Source organism: Rhopilema esculentum, chromosome 11 (assembly GCF_057945365.1).
Source record: "Rhopilema esculentum isolate cy_ngs chromosome 11, ASM5794536v1, whole genome shotgun sequence".
Lineage (NCBI taxonomy): Eukaryota > Metazoa > Cnidaria > Scyphozoa > Rhizostomeae > Rhizostomatidae > Rhopilema > Rhopilema esculentum.
In genome coordinates, this window is record NC_142825.1 from 6,526,960 (window position 1) to 6,546,865 (window position 19,906).

At 34.8% G+C, this 19,906-nt stretch overlaps 3 protein-coding genes across 5 annotated transcripts in view; 1 reads left to right on the top strand and 2 right to left on the bottom strand.

Moving 5' to 3' along the window:
- Nucleotides 1-11,089, bottom strand: part of LOC135693819 (phosphatidylinositol N-acetylglucosaminyltransferase subunit C) — a 12,866-nt gene extending 1,777 nt beyond the window's left edge. Inside the window, exons 1-8 of one of the 2 annotated variants that reach the window (XM_065212399.2) lie at nucleotides 9,990-11,089; nucleotides 8,676-8,745; nucleotides 7,419-7,573; nucleotides 6,322-6,431; nucleotides 5,823-5,878; nucleotides 4,701-4,848; nucleotides 3,688-3,854; nucleotides 1,637-1,727 (exon numbers count right to left, since the gene is read on the bottom strand). In XM_065212399.2, coding sequence (XP_065068471.2) covers nucleotides 1,685-1,727; nucleotides 3,688-3,854; nucleotides 4,701-4,848; nucleotides 5,823-5,878; nucleotides 6,322-6,431; nucleotides 7,419-7,573; nucleotides 8,676-8,745; nucleotides 9,990-10,236 — 996 coding nt within the window. In that variant the 5' untranslated portion in view covers nucleotides 10,237-11,089 and the 3' untranslated portion in view covers nucleotides 1,637-1,684. Of the gene's footprint in view, nucleotides 1-1,587; nucleotides 1,728-3,687; nucleotides 3,855-4,700; nucleotides 4,849-5,822; nucleotides 5,879-6,321; nucleotides 6,432-7,418; nucleotides 7,574-8,675; nucleotides 8,746-9,989 lie in introns of those variants that run through there. The other variant, XM_065212398.2, reaches the window with a different exon arrangement.
- LOC135693812 (EH domain-binding protein 1) overlaps nucleotides 9,827-19,906 on the top strand; it is an 18,715-nt gene continuing 8,635 nt past the window's right edge. The window contains exons 1-14 of one of the 2 annotated variants that reach the window (XM_065212384.2): nucleotides 9,827-9,966; nucleotides 11,078-11,231; nucleotides 12,411-12,467; nucleotides 12,902-13,083; nucleotides 13,283-13,422; nucleotides 13,824-13,875; nucleotides 14,239-14,284; nucleotides 14,729-14,771; nucleotides 14,946-15,063; nucleotides 15,327-15,375; nucleotides 15,612-16,556; nucleotides 16,981-17,391; nucleotides 17,797-17,883; nucleotides 19,159-19,257. In XM_065212384.2, coding sequence (XP_065068456.2) covers nucleotides 9,857-9,966; nucleotides 11,078-11,231; nucleotides 12,411-12,467; nucleotides 12,902-13,083; nucleotides 13,283-13,422; nucleotides 13,824-13,875; nucleotides 14,239-14,284; nucleotides 14,729-14,771; nucleotides 14,946-15,063; nucleotides 15,327-15,375; nucleotides 15,612-16,556; nucleotides 16,981-17,391; nucleotides 17,797-17,883; nucleotides 19,159-19,257 — 2,493 coding nt within the window. In that variant the 5' untranslated portion in view covers nucleotides 9,827-9,856. The remainder of the gene's footprint in view (nucleotides 9,967-11,077; nucleotides 11,232-12,410; nucleotides 12,468-12,901; nucleotides 13,084-13,282; nucleotides 13,423-13,823; nucleotides 13,876-14,238; nucleotides 14,285-14,728; nucleotides 14,772-14,945; nucleotides 15,064-15,326; nucleotides 15,376-15,611; nucleotides 16,557-16,980; nucleotides 17,392-17,796; nucleotides 17,884-19,158; nucleotides 19,258-19,906) is intronic. The other variant, XM_065212385.2, reaches the window with a different exon arrangement.
- Nucleotides 10,086-19,906, bottom strand: part of LOC135693815 (HAUS augmin-like complex subunit 7) — a 33,910-nt gene continuing 24,089 nt past the window's right edge. Inside the window, exon 13 of the transcript XR_010517038.2 lies at nucleotides 10,086-10,171. The gene's annotated coding sequence lies outside the window, so the exon portion shown is untranslated. The remainder of the gene's footprint in view (nucleotides 10,172-19,906) is intronic.

The window sequence follows — 19,906 nt, forward strand, 5'->3', positions numbered from 1 at the left end:
GCCATGAGAAATGAAGTGTCGTTAACCCTTTTATAGTCAAATTGGAAGATTGTATCAAAACATCATACAGTGAATGGAATGAAAATTGTAGGATGTAATCCACAAATGTAAAAAACTGATGAATCTGTACCGGCCAGGTCAGTACAAACAGTGTGCATTATTAAGGTGGAATGGTATCAAGGTGCATCTATGCCAGGATAAACAAAGTTTGATGCACAGGCTAAAGGCTATCAGAAAATGGCAAGATGGCGGAGTTAAGAAAAAAATACAAGCCATTTTTAATAATTTAAAAGTAGCCAAAAATCAGAAAACGGCGTTTCTGTGTAATGAAAGAGCTCAGAAATAAACAAAAATGAAATGAAGAACGTAGATTGAGATAAGACGCCGGTGCTGAGCCACTAGACGGAAGAACATCCAAAAATGATTGCAGCCAAGGTCTGCCATGTCTGGCTATTGTCAAAAGAAGTCTCTGTAAAAAGACGCCCTTACACAACTTCCTGTAGCGGTGTTCAATGCTTTACTTCTCTAAATACCAAGATTTTTAATTAAACGAGCCTGTTTTGCTCGTTGACGTATGCTTTCAACAGCGCTTACGATCCGACGCTGTGAAGCATCAAAACATTAATGATATCTCAGTAGAGCTGTGTAAAAAGAGCAATAAAGCTTGCAATCAAAAAGCTCACAACTATTGCTACATGGCTTGTTAAGTAGACAGTAACTGTGACTTCTTCGTCATTGGGCCACAAACAACCATTGCAAGTGTGCAAATTTGGAAAACGTTTAAACTGAATTTGAAGGAAAATAGCCATGGCTAGCAAAACAAACTTCAATGTCCTTAATATTTAATGGTAATTAATCAAGATAAGCTCGGGCACTGTTTATAAAGAAATTTAATGATCACTGACTCGTCCGAGAAAGGAAGAAGCTGCTTCGAGCTCTTTCATCTGCGGTTGAAGCTCAGAAATATTTTATAAATATGTTATTGAGCATATAGACTTGCTAGCTTCTATAGACGACGGGTAGGTGATCAAAGAAAGCTATAGAGTACATAATTGTAATTATAAATTGATGAATTGGTTTGCTTTCAGCATGCTCAGGATACCTGCTTTTCTGTGCACAAAACTGCGCATCAAAAATTAAAGAATGCATGCCTTGCTAGGTTAGTGGTATAAAAATCAATCTAACCAGCATGCAATGCAAGTATTTGATCGCGTCATTACAACGACAACAAACATTGCACGCATATTATCTCTATATAAACTGTCTGTTCCCTGTGTTTATCAAGTCAGTGCTGCTATTGTCCAAACAGAGTGGCCACAATAGCTGGATGACAGCAATAAATAAACATATTGAGGCAGAACTTTATATTTTCTTGTAAGAGGCAAAGGTTATGGGGAAAAAAGCAGTGTCGCTACATTTAGCGTAACAGCCTTGAATCTAATAATAAGAGAAGAAATATACAAAAAAACGTAAAGCAAAGCAAAACTTTGTTCTGAGTGGTTAATTTTACGGTGTGAATTGGTCTTCTGTATGTCCTTGGTTATTCTCTAAACTTTTGCTTTAAAGAGAGAATGAAAAATTGTCGTCCTATAAACTACAAAATGATAATTCAAAAATGAAACAATAAAGGACTTACCCTCATGGCATCGTGAAACAAGCCTTGGGCGTACCCAGCATTAATTGTTCAATCTTTGATTATCGCCTCATCCCAGGGTCCATGAATGTTGCTTCAAGAACAAAAAATTACCCTCAAACAAGAAAGCATTAGCATAAATGCAACAACTTGAGTTTTTTTCATGATTGCAATGATTTCAGATTTTCATTAACTCAAAAGAGCCTAATACAGTTTTAAGAAAATAGTATAGGTTACCAGCTACATTAAGAAATAATGTAAAATGAACCATAAACATAACATAAACAGGAAACATAACATAAACAGGAAACTAAAAACACACTAAAGATATTTAAAGTGATGACAACACTATAGTTCATGGAAAGTGCAATTGAACTCTTTTTACTCAATGTCTATAGCCCATACACATCACAGCTCCTGCTTCAGCAGTCAATGGCATGAGGATATATTTTAAAAACATTTCAACTGCACAACCGGCTATTTTTAAACATTTAACAGACCAAAATAAAACTAGTTCATTAGATATTTTTGTCTGTTTGAAAAAAACTGCGTTCATGCAATGAGCGTTTTGAAAAATAACTCTGCCACACAGAAACGCCAAACCAAATGAAAACGCTGAAAATTCGACTATGAGCATGCGCAAACTACTTGGCGCTAATTTGCTTTGTTGACGTCTTCTGCACAGCGATAATAATCTACAGCATGTCTAAAATCACGGAAAATGGCAAAGCAAAGAAAACTTCAGAAAATAAGACTAGTGATGCGTTTGCTTGGACAGACGATGTGGTTAAGCTATTAACGAAAGTCGCTTATGATTAAGTTCAATGTTAATGATTTTATATTTTAAAGATTGAACAATGCCATTTTTAGCTGCAAGCAAGCAAGCAATCAGATTTGACAGCAGAGATACCACAAGCAAGCTATCAGAAGTCAGCGTTTTCAAGAAGCTGCGTCTTCCGTCCACACGTAATCAGGGAAAGGACGTTTTAAAAAATGTCCACTCTGGACGGCCTTTTTAAAAATAGGGACGAAAGGTGAAAACGGATAAAAATAATTGTGGTGACAAAAATATCAGTCACCATGTGGACGGGGCCAAATTGTTCAATCTTACTAATAATAATTGAGTTATGAGGTCTTATAATACTCTATTTGAAAATGGCTTTGAGAAAAGCAAACATTTTACAACATATTGGCTAAAAGCTTTTTCGTCTGACATTCTTCAGAGCATAAAATGTCAGAAAGAACGGGTCAAGGTTCCGAAAGAACACGATGAAAAATATAAAGATAGTACTCTATTTAACAATCAATGTTTCCTCAAAAATTTGTTAAGCTTAAAATTTTGTTAAACGCAAAATATTGCAAGATTTTCAATGACGGCGTATTGAGTTTGCTCTTCAACTTTAAAATGGATCCACTGTTCATCATTAGCTTATGTTGTACCTCTTTCCAGAGTGACGCTAAAGGCACAAGGGTAGCAAACCTCCAATAGACTATCTACAAATGCTTCAAACATTTACAGTTCACTCCCTTAAAACACTCAAATCAGCCTTTATGAATTGGTGTAAAAAATCGATAGTTATATTTACAGAAACTAACGCAGATAAAAATATACTCGACACTTTAGTATCATAACTCATTTAATATAACGTCAACCATAAAAAAGATCAAGAAACAACTGGATTTCATACAATCAAAATTAAGACCAAAACTTAATTTTGTAACGATTTTTGAGAGGAATAGGATATGATCTTCATTCAAACGATTCAAGCATTAAGATAAATTGAAATTCGTAGAAAGATAGCATAAATCCTAGCAGAAACTTCGAGTGTTAGCCATTCATATTGCCAAAGAGAGAAGAGAAACACAAGAAAGGTAGTAAGGTTTCCGAGTGAGAAAGGATAACAAAATAATATTTTCTTCATATCTGGATACTATTTTCCGTTCAAATTATTAACCGTTTCATATTCAGAACAATGACAGTCAAAAGTTGTATTTGAATAATGCATAATGTTACCACATTCTAGTCTCATTGAAAAACAATTTTATATGCTTACTTTTTGTATCTTTGAAGCCTCATCATCCACCACGGGAACAGCAGCACAATAGCAAATTGGGACACTGCTAAGGCAACAGCGAAGCCATAAGAAACAACTGCTACCATCGCACAAGCAACAGTTCCCATCGTCACAGTCAAAAGGACAAAGGCTGTCTTTTCATGATTCTGTAACAAAATATTCATTGAGGTTTTAGAATGCTAGTCACAAATTTTGAAGACCTCTAGAACGACAAGGAGCAAAGTGACACATGACAAGATGACACATTCTAGAAACCGGAGGGTGAACAAATAATACGTTTTGCTTTCTTCCTCATTATCATCTAATTTCAATTTAGAGAAAAGGACCAAATATGTTTAAGCATCCAACAGATCTGGTTCTTCAAGAGGCTTGATTAGCAATAAAAACAAAAAAATTTGAATAAATTCTAAGTAGCTCGATTTTAATATTAGTGTAAGCAAGTCAATGATTAAATTGAAAGCGAACGATTCACACTTTGCTTATAGAATTGATTAAAATAGAAACAGTGGTTCTAACTCGATGTTTCAAAATAAATAGGATGTGCAAAATAAACTGAGACAAACCCCCATAAAACCAAACATTACAGCGTTTCCGGGTGTTTAGCCAAACAACTGATGCAAGAATCTCTTTTGAAACAAATGGCCACTTAAATTTGATCGATAACGCGATCTCAGCCAAAAATCACATAAATCAACTGAAAATGTTTTTGAAGAAAGTTAGTCCAAAAACTTCATTTCCAAAGCTTGAAGCAAATGTGGAAATTTATTCCATGAAGCTAAAAACTAACGGCGAGATCAACGGGCTCATGAGGGGTAGTTTGTGATCCAAAGAAAAATAAAATTGTCATAGTTACATCGCATGAGCGAAAGAAAGACTCGCTATGAATGTGTTCACACTGGCCTGAGTGCTGATGTTACGGAAAAAGTAACTTTTTACCAAAAGTGCATTGAAAATCCCCATATACAAAGCAGCAAATCTTATGCAAGAATTACCTTAAGTCTGATTCTCAATTGAGGAATCACCGCAAATATCTGCATTGCAAGCATCACAGTAACGAAAGCGTGCCATGAACTTGGCAGTCTTGATGCGAGGCAAACAGCTGCAAATATGCTCGCATTCAATGACGCTGATCTTGATGCGCTGAAATCAAAATATACTGAAGATACAGAACAAGGAAACTAATCATGGCTGCTGATGTAACAATCAAGGAGCTTAAAAACCTGGCAGAAGAAAAACAGGCGTTTCTTAGTTCTGCATAATACAGTTTGAAATCATGTTTTGGTGATCTTTTCATTTGAGAAGCTCGACTTGTATACAATAAAAGCTCAATTAATAGACATTTCTAGATAACGGACACCTCCAACAAACGAACAGATCCATTAGACAGACAACAGCAAAATAACAGACAAATGATTTGAACCTATTTATATCTATCTATATATGATTCGGACAAATAAAATTTCTTTCCTGTGGTCAAAAACTTGTACTAGTAGCTGTCAAACTACAGACACCTCGCTAAAGTAGTCAGTAACTCTGGTATCACATGCGTCCACGATGTCTCACATGCAGAATCTTCATTATTGTTTGAGACTGGTTGCTTCAAATAATTAACAGTCATGCAACAATCCAATCAAAACCAGTAAACAATGATAGCGAACATGGGTCTAGAGCTTCTGCGCTTTCTAGTGTCCGTTTAATGACACTCTTACAAGGTTTTAAATCCGATTAAAACTTGGAACAAAATGCCTTTTATTCCAGTAAAATGTCAACACAAAGTTTAACACAGCATCTAAAACTGGCCAGATTTTTCATCAGTTATATTTTAAAGGCAATCTTCCATTGTGTTCACATTTTCACTGGAGTAAATTCATGCTTGAACGATTAGGTTGGCAGTGTAGCCAATCAGAATCTGCAGTGGATGGGTCAAACCATTGTTGGTATCAGCCAACTGCAGAGGGGAAAGACAACTTTTAATAAAATAGCATCTAATTAAAAATCTTATGCTTTGCATATCACACACACTCTTACGTAAAAATATTTCACAAAAATTATTCTGCAAAGAAGAGCACAAATTAACAATTAAGTCAGACTAAATGTCAGAATGATATACTCACGTAGGCGTTTCAGAAACATAATCATGAAGTAAAATATTAGTAGCCAGCATGCCTAGCTGAAAATGTAGATGTTTATATATAAAAACTGATTCAGAAGGTTAAAAACGAAAAAGCAGAAGACAGCAAGTAATCGAAACAAAATTCAATCTGATAGAGCGATAAAATAGTGAAGGGCTTGCAATCAGAACAAACTATCAAAATTAAATAATAGTGGCTGGTTATAATGTATTCTGAGAGAAACTATATGTTCTTTTTTATGATTAGCAGGTTGGCATTTGGTCCATGATAACAAACAATTCATTATAACCATCTTCAACCCCAAGATTATATTTTTCCCATATCTTAAAACTGTCTTGATGCAATATCTTTCAAACATTAATTTCCAATATGCAGCTAACTATAATTTTTATACAACTCAATATTTTGAAAGCAGGTTCAGTTGAAAGTCTAGAAAGGAAGAATATTAAACTTGGATTTGAAACAAAATAAGCACACTTACGGTCATGGCATAAATTGTATCTGTGCTAATTGTTTCAGTCAATGTCTTAAGAATTGGCGATAGACCATACACAAATGATGTAAAAAGAACAATGCTCTTTAGGTCTTGCCCTGAAAGAACAGCAAATTTTCAAAGAAAATTGAACAAAGAAACGGACATAAAGAAACATAAAGAGACGTAAAGAAACAGAGGTTGGAATGTTGAAGTTCTTAGCCATGGGGAACAGGCATGGATAAACATGATTATAGCCAGGGCAGTAAAGATTGGATGCCGCAAAGCAGTTTAACTCAGATGTTATGAAAGAATATTATAAGACACAAAACAAAGACATACAGAGAGTATAAAATGCACCAAAGGCCTGAAAATTTTGCAAAAACACTCTATTTGTTACTGTTATGTTTTAGCAAACCGTCAATGGCAGTAACAACAGTTTCCATGAAATAAATGATATTAAATCAAACCATTGTAGTATCAGGAAAAAGTTTTTAAAGTGGCCATCCTGTGAATATTTTGAATATCATTAAGTGGGAAAATATAAAGAATAATAATGATTAAGCATTCAAAAATTTCCAAAGAATTCATCATTTCCATCATTTTATGCATTGTTTAATTGTAACTCAAAACAGACAAAGAAAACATAATTTTGTTTGGCTCTGTCATTTCTGAAACCAGTCAGTCAGAAGCGGCTCCAGCCTGGGACAAGTGGGGGGGGGGGGGGGACAAAAGGTGTGTCAGGGACAACGCCCTTTTGGACCATGCCCTTTAGACCACGCCCTTTCCCTTGTTTGAAACTTTTCCTTCCAGAGGAAACACCTGTTGTCTCCCAAGAAATGTCATTTACATGTGAAATGTTATACCCCCCCCCTGAAGTTTTCTCATCAGGTTTGCAAGAATCTCAAGGACCAACTTTCTGAAAAAGTGGGGGTGACCAGTCCCCCATTCCCCCCTGTGGCTCCACCACTGCAGTCAATTTTCTCCAAAGATTACCTCCAAATTGATTTGAGCTCTAGTAAATAAGTCAATATAATTTTGACATTTTCCTGGTTTGATCATGAAAAAAATGAAAATCACAAAAAGGACCTTTCGAGGCTACTTACCACTGTGTATCATAACTTCTTGCTTTGTGACTGAATCCAATTTAAGAAAAAGGAAATTGCCAATGAAACTTATTACCAGCAAGCCAATCAGAACAGATGTGGGGGAAACCAAATTCATATCCATGTAAACAAATGATGAAACAAATATGCACACACTAAGAAGCAAATGTAAAAAATGCATCAAAACAAGTATAGGTTTGGAGAATAAATAGAACAGGATGGCTTTATGTTTCAACTTGGAGGTTTACCCTCAATGTAATCATTAGTTAACAGTTGCAATTTAGAACAATTTTGTGCTTTACAGCAAAGAATTAGGGCTTGCCTACACAGCAATAGCACTATATGACAGAACAGTAAAACAGCATAATTTTCATCGACAAGTATATACATAAACTAAAAATCTTTTGATCAAAACTGAGATTTGAATAGCTTACAAACAGTTTTGGAAGTTAACAAGCTAAAAACACAAATGAAGGTTTAAATATGTTGTAAAAATGCATGAGCAAAGAAAATAAGATTCCTTGGAAGAGTCTAATACAGCTTAATTGCATCTAGAGAACACATATTTCATTTATCATGAATGAATAATGACAATGATGGTATGAAGAGCAACAACAAACACCAGAATATAATTAGCAGGGGCGGCTGAAAGCAGTTTTAGCCTTATTAGCCTTATTTTCAGCAAAAGCTCTCAATCTACACCTATATCTTTAAAATGAAACTAACACTGCAAAATCCTCGGTAAAAAAAGTTTATTGGGATAGCTAACTGCTTTTCTACCATTTTCCAAAGATACGGCATGATATGGCCATGGTAGAGTGAGCAGAAGCCGCTACTCTTGAAACTGATTTGATCTTTTCATGAAAAAGACCTCCGTCCTATGCTTGTCATGATGCTTATTGTGATGCATTTATCTGATGCTCATGTTACTCTTAAGATCAAATGTACCTCTGCTCCTGGCCATAGCCCCCCTGATTTTTTGCTCTTTTCTTCATGACCATTAGATAGAGAGGGTTAAATTGAAATAGGAAAGGCATCTTCAATTTGCAGCCAAGAAAATCAAGATACTGCATAGAAAAAGGTAGAGCATAGAAAAAACAGTGCAATGTTGAAAACTCAACAAAGAGGGTGTGGTTGGGAAAATACAGCAGCAGCCACGCCATGATACCATGATTTTCTCTAATAGCAGTTCAAAATCTTTCCAAGCCGCCCCTGATAATTAGTGTACAATGTATTACCAACATAAAATTTATTTACCTACTGAGCTGTTGAGAAACAATACCAGATTCATAAACCAAAGTTGGCAGATCATATACCCTCACATTCACTGTAAAAACAAAGATTTTAACAACTTATTAAAAAGAAGATATAATTGTAGAAAAAAGTAGTTTTTAAGTAGACATGCAAAGGTGTGCAAGCACTGTGTTATATGCAACAGCTTGAGTATGTATAGCTAGTTTACAGCTATTTGATAATATTAAAGTCTAGGTGTTCTTGTCTAAAGTCTACGAGAGTAATGTTATTTTCGCTGTGACCAAAGATCCAGGCCTGATCTTCGTACCGTTTTTCTTCATTTCTTCTAAAAAGGATTTGTCGACATAATTGTCCGGGTAATCCTGTTGCTCGTAAAGAATTTTCCTCCATGGCTTTTTTTTATTATTTACGGCATGAGCCGATTCTCTGATAGAACTCTCCTTGTCCATGTTGCTGGTTGGATCACGTTCTCCAACTCCAACTGATCGCCATAACAAATGCAACTCGAAATCGATATTTCGGCCTCATTTGCAATATTGGCTTATTTTTGTTGCTGTTGTTGTAATCCTTTCGCTGACTTTGAAGGTGCACGAAGCTGGCGGATGATGATCGTTGATTCGTCTGATCACTGTTTATTTATACCTTACAAAGCAAAGCAAGTAGATGATATTTCCATGAAAAGACTACATATCGCTTCTTCCTTCTCTTTTCTGTCCAGAGTTTGTGGATTTCCATTTCAACAAATTCGCAGCTTTTGCTACTGAGAGCCGTGCAGCGACTAACCACCATATCATTTCATTTGATGTTGTTTATGTTAAATGCGGTAGCGGAGAACCACATCAGATGCTCTATTTTCTGGGAAACTGCGATCTCAGAAGCGTTTGAAAGTTGCTGTCAAGTTCTAATTTGAAGAAATCGGCCTCGCTTTCCATAGGCATATACGGACGTTCAGTATTTTGTTCTCTTCTTGTCATTAAAATCTGGGTGTGAAAAGTTTGTAACACTTGACTTCTTTACAGATTTGTTAATCTTTTGGGGATTTGAATGGCTTTCAGTGGTTGTTTTGTTTTGTCTATTTGCAAATTGCAATGAATTTCATTTAATGCTGATACAATCCTTCAGCATTGTGACAGATTTTGTAAGTTATGAGAGGGAGGGTTACGATTTATTGAAATCAAGAAATAATGGGTTCTGTTTGGAAAAGAATAAATAGAGTTGGCAAACGGGCATCAAAGTTTCAGTTTATTGCCTCCCTTGAAACGATAAACTTGGAGTGCAAAAAGGAGAAGAAATGGTAAGTGATATTCTAATACTTACAAAATGCCTTGTTTAATGCCAGGCTTGAAACCCTGTATGCTTTGTCAGAGATCTTTGACATGGACTGGTTTTCCAAGATGGCACAATGACATATGACTGGGTCCATTTCAATTTCTTTAGTGTAACTGTGCATTTCTGTTGTACAACTTTCTTTGTATAGCCTCTCATCTATTTGCAAGCTTCTGTCAAAGAGAAACAGATTACATGCTGGGCTTAATGGTGATCTCAAAATACATGAAAAAATCATTCTTTATAAAAATATATATTATGAAGACCAAAATTTTTCAATTGTCAAATTTTCTTAAAAGCTAATCTCATTAATCTTTTCAGAAAAGGTCATTCCATGCCAAACCATCAAGACCATAACTAAAACACGAGACTTACATGCATGCAAAAACTTCTTCAGCTGGTGCTGTCTGATAGTACGACTTTTGTAGATGTTTCATTTTCGCTGAACATTTGCTCCTGGTTAAGAGCCCTTAAACACATTTGAGTCTAGGGGGTCAATAAAATTGTCGAAAAGATATGAATTTCTGATTCAGTGATAGCAAAGAGTGTAATAGAGCTTTTCTGAAAGTGATGAGCAGGATTGTCCCAACTCTTTTAATTTTAATTTTAAGCAAGCCTTGTTTTGCTTGCACTCAAGCACGATGGAAAAACATATAACTAGAATTGGAACACAACTGGCCACAGCTGGAGCTAGTCAGCTAATAGCCTTTGTCATATAAACTTGTGAATTTGTTCATCATTAGTCTATGACTAGGATGTTGGTATGGTTGTTAATTGTAAAAATCTGCAAGATGGTTACTTTGGCCCATTTCATGGTTACATAGGAGGAGATTTGACACTTGAATTTCTTATGAAGTCCTTCATATTTCTCTTTGATGAAAAATATCATTTTTGGTGTGGAGGTTAACCAGCTTTTAGAACCTTGACATGCACAACTTTTGGCATTTTCTTTTGCTGTTCTAAGATTTTGACCTTCTTGTTATCATCTCTGTTAAACTTTTGTTTTGTTTACTCTACCTTCAAATTTCTCTTTTTGAGTTTTATATGATAAAATATTTATGAACTTTTTTGTCACCCAGGCTGCCAAACAAACTTTGTGTTCTATGGACAAGAGGGAGCAGAAAAAAATACAGCAGATCTTACAAGTTTCAGTCAGGCATTGCAAATCCATTCAGAGGTGTTATCATCATGACTGAACCAGAAGATATTGAGATAACAGTCACCATGTACAAGGTGTTATGACATGATTTATTGCATTTTTTCCTTTTAAATATGCAAAGATTTTATGGTTTTGACTAAGATGGTGGACAGAATAAGACTGTAAGTTATTTGGTGTGTTGATTTGAATTGCAAATGATCAACCAAGACTCAACAGACTATTCCATGAGTTCCAGCACCCTGCTTTTAAACATAAGTTACAAATCTCCAAATTTGCAAAAATCTGAACACTCTCCCACTTCACAGCCTCACCTGTTTTGTGGCTCACAACCTCCTCCTCTAGTATGAGGAAATCTACTTGAAAAATAATATTTGAAAAGAGGCTAGAAGATGTTTTAATGTCATTTGTAAGCTCTTGCCAGAGCTTGAATCCCATACAGGCTGCACTTTCTATACCATAACCATTTTTTTTTGGTTATGATAGCGATATTCGGGATATGTTTCTAAGATTATAGCATGATTTTCTTTCAGCTAAGATTTCTTTCATGAAACTTTGGTTAAGATTATGTATAGTTTTATATATATCTGTAAAAAGCAACTGCAGATTTTTATCATCGATAGATGCAAAGTTGTCCTTTTCAAGAAGAGTTTGAAAGTTTGATTCATAGTCATCATAGGCAAGACGCGAATATTTTTCATGAATTCTATTTATCCTGTTGTTTACCTGTCGATCACAAAAAAAATCCAAATTAAAGGACAGTAGCTAAATTTCGATAAAATGAAGACGTGCATGGTCTGTTTTACTTTTTTACCATCCATGTAGCTGGAAATTTGGGATAAAGCATGTTAGCTTTTGGCTGGCATTTTTGTAGATCAATTGTATGTGTCCTTTGAATGACAAATTATTATCAACACTTATACCAAGAGCTTTCTGCTCTTTACTAGGTTTAATTATCGTATTATCTATTTTCAAAGATGTGTCATTGTTGTTTTTACCAAAATTTATTGGATGGCATTTGTCCCCAGTTTCATATAATTATTTTGAAACCATTCTCTCATAATAACTACGTCTTGTTCTAGTGTTTTGATAGCCTGCTTAATTTCTTGGTCATAACTTTTTAACCGGTTTTTAACTTTTTAAGTTAAGTTAAACTTAACTTAACTTAACTTAACTTCTTGGTCTTAAGGTTTAGTTAGCTTGGTTAGTTTATGTTGAAGTTTTGTTATATTCTCTAATGACATGTAAATTTTTAGGAAGATAAACCTGATAGCAAGTTTGAGCCTAAGGAATGGACATTTGTTGTAATGGATGTAAGTATTCACACAATTTGCGAACTTTTGCTTGGGCTTTTCGTATCTTAAATGTAATTACAGAATTGATAAGTTTATGTAAAGTATTACCAAAAATTCTACTTTGGACAGTCATAAGAATTAGTTAATCCAAACTGTTGGCCAGTCTATAAAAACAGTGAAGAAAATGTTCCTTTTTGCTACCTTGTTTAATGATAATAGAAGTAATTGATTGCATACTTTACTTTTTATAGCAGGAATGTTTCTGTATAGATAGGGATGAAAATTGATATCAATTTCAAGTCTTCAGAATTTTAATTACAAATCATCTAGCTTGTTTCTCATCACAATAGATGTATGAGAACCATTTATAAAAATTGATTAAAAAAACCTTAATCACTCAAAAAACACCCTGTATTTAATAGCAAATGATAAAAGTATTCCATTCTTTCAAGGAGTCATCAGGAGGACGAAGGAAACCTATGGCACAATTTAGCATTGATATGGCAAATTACTACAGTATTGAGCCATACACCCATGAAGTACAGTTGGATCTCAAACCTGCCAGTGTCAAAGTTAAAAGTTGTCAACTGGAGCTTGGCTTGTCGTGTGTCCTTCTCAGAGAGGGTAAAGCAACGTAAGCACCTTATCTAATTGTTGGCAGAAGTTTCTGATTTGATGTAGAAATAAGTTGTGGGTTTCAAGTTGAATGGAACAATGGAAATCATATCCAGATATGATTATTTGGTGATTGTAAGAGTGTAAATAATTACATAATGGATTTTTTTGTTATTTTGAAAGTGTTTTGACCTCTGCATTCAATTGTACACCCCAAGGGATGATGACATGATCAGCTATGCAAGCATGCTCAGTTTGGCTGATGATCGTTTTGATGACTTTGATGATGACTTTGAAGATGATAACATGGCCAAACGTCGCAGTGGTGCTTCATTTGGATCATTTCGAGGATCAATGGGTATTCTTCTAAACGCCTACCAAAATTGTATTGCACCTCTTTTCCTCCGTTACCCTGTCTCACAAGTATTGATTACAATGTTTTTTTGTCAAAACAAAGCACTTGTAAAGGTTGATACAGGATTTTGGTGTATTCTTTGGCAATACGACTATACAAAGCAAATCCAAAGTGATTCTTTTGCTCTGTAACAAATGGTATCCTAACCATCTTTTTGCGTATCAGTGTGACCAATGTGATATAATCACTTTTGCCAATAGAGCAATAGTAGTATTATCTATTATTTCTTTTATGAACTTCTTAAAATACACATTTTTACTGTATTTTGCTGTTATATAACATATTAAATCAATATCAAATACCTATTGGCCGATTTCTGTTATGTGCATTTTGTTTGTACCAAGGTAAGGGACAAGCTCAAGAGTCAAGTCCAATTACCAGGATGATTCAAGAAAGGTAGGATCGTTCTTTGTTGCAAAAGAAAACTGTTTTAAAGTATACATCATGTAAAGTGCTCTGATCTGGCTCTTACTGCATATTATTCCATTTTCCTATATTAAAGACATCTCTTCATGCATTTTTATTAATCAACCCTATGTTGGACAATTAATGTCGAATTTTATAGTGATCATAGTATGTTTGAACTTCAAATGGCTGTAACGATTTCTGTATACCTTTTTCACACCAGAGCTTTGGTTGTTCGGTTCCTAATAGAAATATTCCTATAAGTGGATGTGCCTCTATGTGCTATACTGCGTAAAAGACTGATGGACAGTATCTTGCTGAAATCAGTTGTTAAATAAAATACTTTAATTTTAGAAAGGCAAAGATAGCGGCTAAGAAAAGTGAAAATCCAGACGTCAACGTAAGATATCAATATATTGAAAATTCCCTTTGCTTTTGTTTGCCTTTAGATTCACCGGTCCTCTGCCGTGGAAAAGTTTAATTTGATTTGTTATGTTTTACTCAGATGAAGCCCCATATTCCAGTGCAAAATATTCGTATACATGATTGATTTTCATGATTTGATTTTCACATTTTGTTAATTCATATCGGATTTATTCGTATTATATTAAATTGTTTCTTGTCGTTTTGCGGTGTTCCTGCCTGTCGTTTCATATGATATTTTGGTTAAGTATGTAATTGCTTTCACAATTTTTAAAGATGTAAAATATGTGAAGATGTAATTGGAAGAGATAAAGCATGTTCTACAAGCATGCCTATTTCTGGAAATTTCTTCATTTTTCTGGGTGACAAAATTTGTAAGAAAATTTGGGAAGATAATTTCATTAATGTTTCCTTTCGGTAGACAAAGCAGCCCGTAAAACGCGGACCAGATTCAGACTTGCTAGGTAAGTAAATGTTATAAAGTAGTTTATCATTTTAGGCTATTGTACCAGCCAGCATAAACAATCTTCATCACCTTTTACATCAATAAAATTTTTTCTTGTACAAAAATTTCAACAAACTTTGTCTGTCTCAAATAAACTTATTTTTATCTCACTTCACTGTTCTCTTGCTTTTAGCGTGGTGCCAGAGTGTTACTAGCGGATACAGGGGCGTAAAACTGACAAACATGACAACATCATGGCGAAATGGCCTAGGCTTCTGTGCTATTTTACATCATTATCACCCTGACTTAATGTAAGAAGCAATAATGTTTTTATTTTATCCTTTCATGGCTACCACGTTCATTAACTAAAGATAAATGAGGGTAATTAGCGCTGGTATTATCCTGTAATTTCAGTATGGCTCAGAATGACCTTCGATGGTTTTTTTGTATGGAGACAGATCCAATTTTGTCATAGATTTAATCACGCTTTCATGATAAGTTTTGTTTACCTTCATGTTTGTATTGCCATCTTCAATTTTTCATGCAATTTTAAACTCTCTTTTTTCATTTTTAGTGATTTCTCCTCTTTGTCGCCTCATGACATAAAAGAAAACAACAAATTGGTTAGTTTTTTTCAGTTTTGTTATTGTTGTTTTAGAAACTCCCTTTTTCTACCTTTTGCTACGTCTCTATCCCTTGTTTTTTGATAATTTGGTATCTGTTGTAGAGTAATCCTTTAGATTTAAAATAGTGGAAGGCAAATGTCAAAACAATTTAAAAATTACAAAATCCACCCCCTTTTCAGTCAGTTATTCGGCATCTCGGCTTCGTATGACCAATAATGTTCAATTTCATTTAGGCCTACGATGGATTTGAATACCTCGGAATACCCAAGCTGTTAGACCCAAGTGACATGGTTTTGGCGCCTGTTCCTGACAAACTCACTGTAATGACATATCTCCATCAAATAAGGACTCATTTTAATACACACGGCAGTAAAATCCCTCGCATTACTTCCTATGAAAGTATGGATTCTACTGCGTCTAGCATCAGTGCTTTGATGTCCAAATATAATTTTTCTTCGCCTGTTCATAGCCCTAGAGAAGAGTCAAACTCATCTGAAAAATTTAGTTTTAAAGACACGTCCCCCGAGAAGGCTACTTCTAAAAAGGCTTCAGAGTCGAAAAGTAGCAACGAAAGCAGCAGTGTGTCGAAGCAGCAAAAAGTTGTTACGAAATCTTTGAATCCTTTTGAGGAAGATGAGCCAGACACGACAGATTCAAAATCTTATGATGAAAAGCCCAAATCTAAAGAAAAGGAAGAGAGAAGTGTTATAGTGACTGAAGAAGTTGATGAAGATGAAATGCTTAATTTAATAATTCATAAGAAGATAAAGGAGGAAGAGCATGTCGTAGAAGAGAAAAAAAGGAAGAAGGAATTAGAAGACGAGAAATTGCGACAAGAGAAGGAGCTAGAAAAACAAAAGGAACTAGAAAAGCAGAAAGAATTGAAAAAGCAGGAGGAATTGAAAAAGCAGGAAGAATTGAGAAATCAGAAGGAAAAAGAGAGGCAGAGGGAATTAGAAAAGGAAAAAGAATTTGAAAAGGTAACGGATTTACAAAAACAGGAGGTAAATGAGGAGACAAGTAAAATGTCATTAGAGGCTGATACTTATAAAATAAGTGAAAATGTGCAAAGAAACATGGAACTTGAAAATGAATGCGACATTCAAATAAAGCATAGGGACGATAGTAACAGTTTAAATAAATTTGCAGTGGAGAAGAATGAGTGCAGGACTGAAGAGGTACGAAACATAACAGTTTGATAGGTAGCTTAATTTATGCCATTAACAGCGCCATGTTTAGCTAGAAAAAAACTGTGCTTTGGTAATTTAAAGAAGAAAGAACTTATGTAGGCTTGATTAAATAATGCTATATGAATGTCTCGAAACATGATTTTTATACTGAAATGGCTGGTATAACCTATCGTTTTTACAAAGTTAAGAATCCACTTGTTGAAGCAGAATCCACTTGTTACTTATTGGTAATTTTGCCTTCGTTGAAAGTAAGTTTGCAAAAGTACGTCATACATTTGATAGTATACATTTTTGAAAATTTAGATTTGATAGTACACATTTTTGAAAGCATAAAAAAATGTCCTCTGTCATTTGTATTGATAATATCTAAACACCTGTTATGGATTTTCTACAAAACCAATTTATGTTTCAGATCCAAGAAGAAGTCCCGGTGAACAAAAGAACGAGTAAAGGTGATGTTTCAAACTCAAAACCTTCCGAAACTCAAATGGATGCTGGGGTGAGAGCGATTTTTTCTGCACTCAGACAACAACAATGCAATTCAGCTGACGCTAAGTCAGAAGGCTCTGGTGCCAGGAACACAGAAAAGGACCACGAGGAGGATGTCGAAAGCTCTGAAGTTTTCATTGAACACCGAGGGACTACAGACAGCCAAGCTGTCATTCCCAAAGATAGAAAGCCAGATGGCAATATTCCTGAGAGATCAAGCAGTAGTCTTCCTCGTGAGGACAAGTTTAGCAATAAAAAGGCAGACATAGCGAAATTAGAAAAGCAGGGAAACAGAAGAATTTTGTCAGAATCTTCGATGCAGAATATGAACAAGGTTTGAAATCTAAAATGGTTTACATATTGCTACTATGAAATTTAAACAACTGAAAATCTGGACGAGGGTCTTAACCGGAATACCGTTTTGCAAGGCAGGCCTATATTTTTCAAAGAAATGAACATTTTTTGCTGAAAATAATAAACGTTCTATGATATCATCTGCGGATTTCAAAATTAAACTGACTCATGCGAATGCAAAGTAAACGTAGCAATACCAGGATCGTAAAGGAATTTCTATATTTATCGGCGTTAAACAAAATACTAGAAGATTTTTCTCTTGAATTTACAAGAGGCATGTACAATGCTCTTTTCCTATTCACAGTCTATATTCATATCCCCAGCTTTGCAATTCCTTCTGCTCTAATAATGTGGTTTGTTTATGTAGTTTTTTTGTATTCAACAGGATCGACTTGATGTTATTCGAGACAGGGCAAGAAGGCTTATTCTTGATGCAAAGTACAAGGCAGGAAAAGACATAGACAACGAAGAGGTACTTTTAATGCTTGATTTTCGTACCTAAACTTTTAAGTATCTGTGTCTATCTTGTTGTATGTTTTAGATTTGCTCATTTTATCTTGAATGATACTAGTATCTCGATGATTGACTGTTAAGAAAAGTTGGCCTAGCCAGGCTACGTTTTTAAGTTGCCTTTGCTTACGATAAAGCCTTTTCTTTGTTAAGAAACCCTCCTTTAAAGTGCTTGTAAAGGACGTTGAATAAACAAAAATGGTTTTGTGCTTCGGAGAAGACTCTGCTTCGTAGGGTACGAATCTAAAAGCGAGGTTCGAGTCCAACGGTAAACCTATAATTTTAAATAATTCTTTTCTAGCTCAAAACCCAAGCTGTGTGAAATGTTTATATCTCAAGTTACTGTGAGATAACCCTCAGTAGATATCTCGTAATTCTCCCAGCAAGTACCTAAATTGTCAGCGGCTCTCTTTGGGAAAGATGTTCTGGTGCGTGGGTTAGATTTTATGATAAAAGAAACCTAGTTTTAAAGCAACGTCATAAATAATGGATGCTCGATGGGCTTCCATTTTGGCGCTGTTGAGCAATCTAGCACATGACAAAATTTTCCCAGTAAAGCAATATTCCCTTACGTTGATTAGTCAAGACTGTCTCAGAAAGTTTTTCAAAAAAAAGCTTTGTTGCTGCTAAGATGCTTTCGTATTTAAAATCAATGGCATCAGGCCGAATCTTGGGATTTGTAAGTATTGTTGTTAATCGTCAAATTCCTTGCTTTCCTTTCAAGCAATCATTCTAATCCTTGCGTTCAAAGTGAAAAAGGCGGCTTTTTTATGAGTCTCTTGCAATATGTTATACATCTTACCTGCAGTTTATCCCTAATTTGATTTCTGTCGAATACGCCACATTTTTATATATCTTTTGGCCAAATTTTTTTATGAAAAAAGACTTGATTCTGAAAATCTCAAGCAGGATGGACAGATCTAATGAAAATAATCTGGATTCTTCTTAACCAATCAAATATAAAGGAACGTTTATGTAACAAATTGCGACTGCGGTTTTAGCAGCTTTCACGATAACCATACCAATAAACATTGTGACGTTGCTTGTGAATCACTTTCTTCCTTCAGACTTTAGTCTTTTCAGCTACGCAAGTAATCCATCAGCTGATCATAACAAAACTGTAGATATGGTGACAGCAAGCAGAGATCGTAGATATAGGGAAGGTTTTTATTTAGATAAGATAAAAGAATAGAAGGATTACATTTCTGATAACATTGGCGATGATTTTATTTTCCAGCAAAATGAAATTCAGCAGAAGGAGAACAGCGAACGGGCTCGAAAATTTCTTAGCGAGAAAAAGAAGCGCGACGAAGAATTGAAAACAAAATTAGATAAGGTATGCTCGTTCATTTTATCAACTTCATCATTAAAGGAACATTTCGCGGTTAGGTATGACAAGTTTTTTTGTTCGGTTGTTGTTGATAAATACAGCTTGCTTATCAATTGTCGTAATCAGATAACATATACTACCATTGGAACAAATATTATAACTGTATCATCTTCTTAGACCATGATAATATTATCAAACTATAGTTATCATTATTTCTGAATTTTATTAAAGATTAACTCACATAGTGGTATTCTTTCTTTGTTGTACCACTTTAGGCGCACTTGTTTTACAATGAACATTTTGCTCTAATAAAGTATTTGTGTGATGAGTTGAGAATCATTTTGTATGATGATCACTTAGGTATTCAGATCACTAAAATCATTTTTGTATGATGATCACTTAGGTATTCAGATCACTAGAATCATTTTGTATGATGATCAATTAGGTATTCAGATCACTAGAATCATTTTGTATGATGATCACTTAGGTATTCAGATCACTAGAATCATTTTGTATGATGATCAATTAGGTATTCAGATCACTAGAATCATTTTGTATGATGATCAATTAGGTATTCAGATCACTAGAATCATTTTGTATGATGATCACTTAGGTATTCAGATCACTAGAATCATTTTGTATGATGATCACTTAG